The 8196-nt window shown below is 51.4% G+C and overlaps 1 protein-coding gene across 3 annotated transcripts; it reads left to right on the top strand.

Moving 5' to 3' along the window:
• Positions 1-350: 350 nt before the first annotated feature.
• Positions 351-8141, top strand: NXNL2 (nucleoredoxin like 2). Of its 3 annotated transcripts, none has more exons than XM_061426330.1 (3): positions 351-434; positions 849-1201; positions 7271-8141. In XM_061426330.1, the coding sequence occupies exons 1-3, from the start codon at positions 351-353 to the stop codon at positions 7437-7439; spliced, it is 606 nt and encodes a 201-aa protein (XP_061282314.1). In that variant the 3' UTR covers positions 7440-8141. The 3 variants fall into 3 exon arrangements, with proteins under 3 accessions (XP_061282314.1, XP_061282316.1, XP_061282315.1); XM_061426332.1 differs by lacking the exon at positions 351-434 and adding an exon at positions 562-744 and having other exon boundaries at positions 866-1201; XM_061426331.1 differs by lacking the exon at positions 351-434 and adding an exon at positions 563-744.
• Positions 8142-8196: the final 55 nt, after the last annotated feature.

Raw genomic sequence — 8196 nt, 5'->3', positions numbered from 1 at the left:
CCGGGCAGGAAGTTGAAGCTGTTTTGCTCGCTACTGAATCCCAGTGCGGGCACAGTAATACTCTGGTTCTCCGAATAAAACATTCTTTAAGAACCGCCCCTAATTTCTTGCAGGGACCCTCTCTGCCAGGGCGCAGTACTTCGGGACAAACCTCGAGAAAGAACAGGGCCCAGGTCTCCCCAGCGCTGGATCCCTGCCCCCTACAGATCGAACCGCTCTTACCTTTCCTCGCTGGTGGGACCCCTGGGACAGGTGGGAAGGGATTGAGCGCCGAGTGGGGCGAGCGCCCCGGGGACTTAGGGCGAGGGCGCGGCGGGAGGGGCCCAGGGGAGGGCGCGGAGGGGGAGGGCATGCGAGGGTGGCGGAGAAGAGTGCGTCGCCCAGGAGCGCGGAGGCGGCGAGCAGCGAGCTGCGCAGGACACAGAGCTGCGCAGGTAGGCGGGACGTGCAAAGGGTCGCGGAGGAAGGAGTGGGGCTGGGCGCCGAGGCAGGAGGGGGCGGTGCAGAGGTAGAAGGGGGCGGGGCAGGGGCGGGGCAGGGGCGGGGCGGCTCGGTTCCCTGGAGGCTGGTGCTGCGGTTGTTGGTGCTACGGCCGCTACACCTGGGGTCGCGGGTGTTTGTGAGTGTTTCCCCTTACCCCAGCGCGGACGTCCCTGCTCCCGCCGGAGGCCGAGGCTCAGGCTGGTGCCGAGGTTCGGGCACCCGGTGGTGCGAAGGGAGCCAGACATCGCTGCCCGCCCGCAGGTGACCGTTCCCCCGCAGGGATCAGCCACCTGAGTTCATTCACCCAGGTCCGCTCCTCCGCTAGGATCCGGGCCCCGCGCTCACCGCCCCGCCTCTCCCCTCAGGTGTCCTTCTGCCGCAGGTGTCCTCCCCCGCAGGTGTCCCCGCGCCCGGACATGGTGGACGTGCTGGGCGGGCGGCGCCTGGTGACCTGCGACGGCGCGTGGGTGGAGGCCGAGGCGGCGCTGCAGAACAAGGTGGTGGCGCTATACTTCGCCGCGGGCCGGTGCGCGCCCAGCCGCGACTTCACGCCGCTGCTCTGCGACTTCTACGAGGAGCTCGTGGACGAGGCGCGGCCGCCGGCGCCCTTCGAGGTGGTCTTCGTGTCCGCCGACGGCAGCGCGCAGGAAATGCTGGAATTCATGCAGGAACTGCACGGTGCCTGGCTGGCGCTGCCCTTCCACGACCCCTACCGGCAGTGAGTGGAGGCAGTGTGTGTGGGAGGTGCTGGGAGCTCCCACACCAACCCCCACCCCAATTCCTCTTCTCCGGGCTTCTCCCAACTCTCAGGGCCTCTTTGATAGCCTCCATCCCCACCCCTTCGTGTTTGAGCCTCTTTGCTTTGGCTTCCCAGGGAGGCTCTAGCGTTGGCTGACGGGGAACTCGGTGGGCGCGGACCTTGGTCCACCTTCGTCTTTGGCTCAGTAGATCTGAGGCTCTGGGAATCTGAATGTATAAGTTCTGGTGATGATCATTTTGCGGCAGGGAGCCCACTCGAGTAATCATAGCCCTGAGGTGCTGCACCCGGCTGTGCAGGGAGGGCTTCCCAGGTGCCTCAGCTGTAAAGAATCTGCCTGCCAATGCAGGGGACACAATTGCCGCAGATTCCATCCGTGGGTTGGGAAGATCCCCCGGAGGAGGAAATGGCAACCCACTCCAGTATTCTTGCCTGGAGAATCCCATGGACAGAGGAGCCCGGCGGGCTACAGGCCGTAGGGTCCTCAAAGATTCGGACACAGCATTGAGCACACAGGCACTGCACAGGGAAGACACTGACGCTTATCTGGAGAGTAGGAGAGGGAGATCCAGAATGGATGCTCAGGTCAGAACTGGAGACGAGGGGTGGACTACCCTGTCCCAGTAGCCTGGGCCTGGGTACCAGGTGCTGGGAGAAGGGTCAGGACTCAAGTCCTGGAGGAAACTACTGTAAGCCAGGTTGCAATTTCAGTTTTATTGACAGTGACCGAAATTTCATAAAGGTGTCTCCTGCTCCTATACCTGTAAGAAGAAGCAGCTTCCTGGACTCTTGAGACAGATGTCAGAGGTGACAAAAATCCATGCTCCCTGAAGGGATCTTGCCCCACCCTTGCTTTTAGAAAAATATGTGACATGGATTTCGGAATTTGTGAACAAACTAGAAATTGACCCTAGCGCTCAACTTTTTTTTTCATTTTCATTTTTTTTTTGCCATTCTGTGTACCATGTGGAATCTTAGTTTCCCAACCATGGATTGAGCCCACAGGCCCTGCACTAGAAGCTCAGAATCTTAACCACTGTACCTCTAGGGGAGTCCCAGCCCTGGTGTTCTGTTGGCTGTGGTCATGGGATCTATGGAGGGGAGGAGGGACAAGGTGGGGGGGTGGTGTGTTAGGGAAGAGAGAGGACATGGGAGGACTTAGTGGAGGATTGGAAGAGGGAAGTGGGGCACAGGCACCGATTGTCTGGAATGTTGGGGTCACCTGTGGTGTAAGAGTCCAGACTGAGGTTAATTGTTCTTCACCAAGTACATTACCCCACCATCCCCTTAACAGATATGGAGGCGAATTTCTGGATTTTTTTTTTTTTAATAGCACCACGTGGTACATTTTTCTGGGAATTAGTATTCAATTGTGACGTTCTCCCAAATTAATTATTCTGAAATGGTTTTCCTTCTGGACACTTAAAAATGAGAGCTAACTTTGGAAAGTTCCCTGGAGGAGTAATTTTTCCCAAGCACATGCTTTTGCTGATGCCAAGCAAAAGGTGAGGCCCAGGCCCTTCAAGGGAGGTTACCTGCTTCCCAAGGCCTCACTCAAGGCAGGACTAGGAAAAGTCATCCATGATACATCCAAATGACCATGATTTACTTGGTTGAAAGTTCCTATAGCTTCACATCTAGTGGTAGTTGTAAAAGGAGTTTTGATTTGCTTAGCGTTCAAGTTACACACCGCTTTTGAAAGAATACACTTATTTTTGAAAGTGACAGTGTTAGTAATCAAGCAAAGAGCTCAGACCCCCGGCAGAATTCAGTTGTGGGATCTATTTGTGGGGTGACTGTAGGCAAGGTATTCAGTTGCTGAGTATAATGACATGGCACGTGATGGATGAGAACTGCACTGATGCACGCATTCAGAGCTATGCCAGCTGGTTGTGTAGCAGCACTTTCTGTGTTGCCCATTTCACTGATGTGCTATTGAAGTGCAGAGATGGGTGCCCCTGGCTCTGGAGCCAGTCCTTTCTGCTCCAGCTTCCTCTCCCAGGGGACACTGAGCCTCAGGACAGTCTTGCTGGGGGTGGGGATAAGGGTGGGGTTGGGGGGCTTACAGTGTGCTCTCTGCTTCCTGGATTAACTGGTCAAGGCCCATTTGGTCCACTGCAGGTGCTGAGCTGTTTAGGGCCCAGCATGGGGCTGCACTAGGCCCTGGCCATCTCCGGCTGCCAGCCTCACCTAGGGGGAATCTGATAAGGGTTGGGGGGGGCAGGGTGGGAGGCAGCAGTTTGGGGAGAAGTTAGTTCCCGGGGCCTCCCCTTCCCAGATTGAACTTTGTTAATCCTGTCATTGCAATTTATAAATTAGGAAATGTGGTATTCTGTGGGAAATTCTTGGAGCTAAGCCCTAAATTTTGCTTATCCCAGCCTGCACTTTGAAATCAGATCGTGAGCAAAAATGGAAGTAACAGCCACCAAGGAGAACTAAAGTATGTAGGAAGCCTCCAGGAGGCCTTTTGAGAAGTTCTCAATTTGTGCAGAGCATGGCATTCTTCTTGGTGCTGTGAGAAGGTGAGGGACCCGGGCTGTCTTTTTTCAGTGGTCCACACGTGTCATCTGCTGTCCTCTGGTTTTCTGATGACCTGCCTGAGGCTCATGCGTCCATGCATACTAAGTCGCTTCAGTTCGTGTGTGACTCTTTGCAACCCTATAGCCTGCCAGACTCCTCTGTCCAGGGGATTCTCCCAGGCAAGAATACTGGAGTGGGTAGCCATTCCCTTCTCCAGGGGATCTTCCCAATCCAGGGATTGAAACCACATCTTTTACGTCTCCTACATTTGCAGATCAGTTCTTTACCACTAGCACTGCTTGGGAAGGTTTGCCTTAGGCTCAGGAAGTGGTAGATCACCACAGAGGCACTCCACCCCACTAAGTTTACCCTGGGCATGGCTGGAGGCGGTGACAATGGAGATGCAACTGCAAGAAGAAACTTTCTAGAACCGCTCACCTCAAGCTCGGTCAGATCTTGGCTGTCCAGAGAAGAATGCACACAAGACCCAACCCCAAGTGCCACCCTTCTGCCTAGAGAGGCAAATATCTAGTGACGTGCCTATAGCGAGGGGCAGTGGGGGCCCAGGGTGGGCTCTCAGGTCCTGCCTTGATGCCTGTGTGTGCAGCTGGGCGAGAGGTCTGAGCAAGGGGGCAGCGTTGAAGACAGATTCTGTCCTGCCTTCCCTCCCTCTTTTTATGAGCCAAGTAAGGAATAAAGAAAAATCCCTGACTTTGCCAGCAGGAATTTCTGTTGCATGCTGCCAGGCATGCAAGACCCACTCAGTCCATGTCTCACACATCCCCCTCCAGTATTTGACCCTCACTCATTTTATTTCTTGTTGTCTCGTTTACATCTGTGTTCTGGTCAGACTTGACAACTAATATGCCAGAATACTCCACACACTTTCCCACCTCCAAAGGTCTTACACATGCGGCATCCTCCAACCCTGGAGCCTCCCACTTCTCTTCCTAGGAGCTCTCCCTTTGTGCCCCCGGGGACACAGGGCGAATGTCTGGCTCCTGAGGCCTATGCCCTCCATAGCTTGAGCCAGCGCCACTCCTGTTGTCGGAGTGTGTGTCTGGTGGGGGCGGTGGTCTCTGTAGTCCCAGAGGTTGAACTAGACATTGTTCAGGGCTTGGCACCTGCAGGGCACTTGTTTGATGGATACTTGAAGCAAGTAGAGAGATTTGCTCGGTAACAGCCTGGCTACCAGTGGCTGAGATGGAAAGAGACTGGAGCCAGAAGTTGCCATGACAACCCAGAAGCAGTTGTGCCAGGGATAAGGATGCACTGCTTTAGATGAAGGGAGGGAGCCAGTGCTTCAACTGAATGCAGGGTGAGGAGGGAATGGACTCTCACATTTCCCTGAAATGGTTAAAATGCTGAGTTATCACTTCATTCTGCCCAGCAACAAGGCTTTCCTTTCTGAGGCTTGGTCTACTCTCTCTGGACACAGCTCCCAGAGGAGACAGAGATGACTTCATGGTTCCAGGGTAACACCTGTCACCAGGCAGAGGCTGCCGGGGTGGGGATGTAGGGTCCACACTGGGTGATTCTCTGAAGAGAAGCTGGAGCAATGAAATGTCTTCAGACCTCCTCCTCACTCCTCCAAGGCCTGCCTGACTCCTGATGTCCCTGTGTTGTCCCTTTTTCCTTCTCAGTCTCGATAGAGCTTTTCTCTGTTTCTTAGTCTAAGAGCCGGGTTTTGTTTTGTTGCTCACCCCATGTGGATTCATTTCCTACTCCAGTGATTTCTGTCCTCTGTCTTCTTTTGCCTTCTTTCTACTTTCTCTATAATTGCTTCATCACTGTTTTTCTGGTTTCTTGAATTAAACGCAGAACTCATCTATATAGAGGCCTTTTAGTTTTAGACAAGAATATGTAAGATAACTCTCTGTGTCTAATTGTACCTATAGCTTGGGACCCATAGTATATTCCATATTGCCCTGTTCTAATTATTTTGTAAGTCTGCTTTACAATTTCATAGATAACATATGGTTATTTAGTTTTTAACTCATTCCAAAAATTATTGCTTGTTGCTTTCCAGTTCTATTATGTTATGGTCTGATTAAGCAATCTGCACTGATTACTTGAAACTTATTAAGATCCCTTTATGACCAACAACATGGCTGGTGTTGTCACCATTTCATAGATGTGTGAAAGCAAGGCATATTTTCTCTGTTGGGTGTACATACTGTTTTTTTTTTTTTTTTTCCAGTTTGAATTAAGATTTGTCTTGGAGCAGGATACCAGAAAGCAGCAGGAAGAACCTGATGGAGGTGTCACAGGGGAGGTTTGGTAACAGGAGGGTCTCAAATGCATTTCTTCTTCCTCTCAGGTTCACAACCCTGAGGGCGCCAGATAAGGGAAATCAGATTACTGCTAACCTGAGGCCCTGGCAAGCTGGTAACAGGACCGGATTTGCACCCAGCTGTCCTGTCCTGAGGGCGATAATCCCTGTGAAGGTTATGGGGAGATCTGCAAAACTGAGAAGGCAGACACTCCTTTCCCTAAATGAATACAAATAATTTTGTAAAATGGTCATACAAGGGGTTATTACATGTGAAGGTAAAATGTTTCACCCATAATGTTAATCAGCATGTCCTTGAATTTACAGGGTAGAAAGTCTAGTAAGCCTTTGCATTTGTCTAAAACTTATGGAATTTTAAGTTTTACCATTATAGGTACCTGATGTATTTAAACCTCTTGAGATGTAGGAAGGATCCAAATTTATTGGGTTACTTGTGGGTTTAAAATTGCACTCTGTCATTCGGCAGCCACTAGCTACATGTGACTACTTAAATTTAAAATAGACTGAAATAGGGAATTCCCTGGTGGTCTAGTGGTCAACTTCCCTAGTGGTCAACTTCCCTCCTGTCTTAGTGGGTAAAGCATCTGCCTGCAGTGCAGGAGACCCGGGTTTGATCCCTGAGTTGGGAAGATCCCCTGAAGAAGGAAATGGCAACCCACTCCAGTATTCTTGCCTGGAAAATCCCATGGACAGAGGAGCCTGGTAGGCTACAGTCCATAGGGTCTCAAAGAGTCAGACACTACTGAGCGACTTCACTTTCTTTTCACTTTCTAGTGGTTATGACTTGGTGCTCTAACTTCCATGGCTGAGTTCAATTCCTGGTTAGGGAACTAAGATCCTGCAAGCCGCTTGGCACAGCCAGAGAATACATAAACAAACAAATAACATGAACTAAAACCAAAAATTCAATTCCTCAGGCTCACCAGCCAGATTTCAAGTGCTCAGTCATCGCGGGTAACCATGGCTATGACGTTGAGTAGCACAGATGCAGAACGGTTTCATCACCAGATGCTCCTCTGGGACAGCATTGGCTGAGAACCAGCCAGCAGCAAGAAGAGCCCACAGGAATCCTCACCCCAGTGGGAGGGCTCACCGGGCGGGCTGGGTGCTAAGGCTTTGCGGGCTCAGCTGGCTCTGGGGAGGCGCGGGTCCCTGCAGACGTGCAGCGGCCTGGCCTGTCCCACGCTGACCCTCCGCTGCCCTCTTCTCTCCCACAGCGAGCTGAGGACCAGGTACCACATCACGGCCATCCCCAGGCTTGTGATCCTGAAGCCCAGCGGGGAGGTCATCACCGACAAAGGGCGGAAGCAGATCCGGGAGCGGGGGCTGGCCTGCTTCCAGAACTGGGTGGAGGCAGCGGACATCTTCCAGAATTTCTCCGGTTGAGCAGAGGGCGGGTCTCCAGGGGGCCCGGACAGGTGTGCAGTCACTCCTGTTGCTGCAGCCTCAACCCAGCAGAGAAGAAGAGCATCCTGTTTCTCTGTGTTGGTGGTTTCTTTCAGAGCAGAAGCACTCATCTGTGATGGAAAGAAAATGTTGCTCAGGGAATGCCCTCCCTCTAGCTTTGTTGGTAGTTATTTTTATTATTCTTAGCATAGCTTTCTCCACATGAGCTTAAGTGTGTTCACAATGAGCTATTGGAAATCTATGCAAAACATGAATTTATTATACAAGCTCTTCAGGTAAAATGGCATATTTATTGATACATTTTTTTCTGGAGATGTCTTTATTTTCCTTTTATTTTTTTTTAACTGAAGGATAATTGCTTTACAGAATTTTCTTGTTTTCTGTCAAACCTCAACATGAATCAGCCATAGGTATACATACATCCCTTCCCTTTTGAACCTCCTTCCCCTGGAAACTTGCATTACCATATGTAAAATAGATAGACGATGGGAATTTGCTATATGGCTCAGGAAACTCAAACAGGGGCTCTATATCAACCTAGAGGGGTAGAATGGGGAAGGGAATGGGAGGGGAGGTTCAAAAGAGATGTCTTTATTTTAATGATATGCTCTCATGACTATATTTGTTACTAAAGTTTGTACAGTCTTTTCGCTTTAATAAACACACCTATCTGCACCTGGAGCCCTCTGATATCCTTCTTTCAAACCAAGTGCCTTTATGAGGAAAGTGAAGCACT

The sequence above is a fragment of the Bos javanicus genome, chromosome 8 (genome assembly GCF_032452875.1).
Source record: "Bos javanicus breed banteng chromosome 8, ARS-OSU_banteng_1.0, whole genome shotgun sequence".
Lineage (NCBI taxonomy): Eukaryota > Metazoa > Chordata > Mammalia > Artiodactyla > Bovidae > Bos > Bos javanicus.
This window is presented reverse-complemented; position numbering and strand designations above follow the sequence as displayed.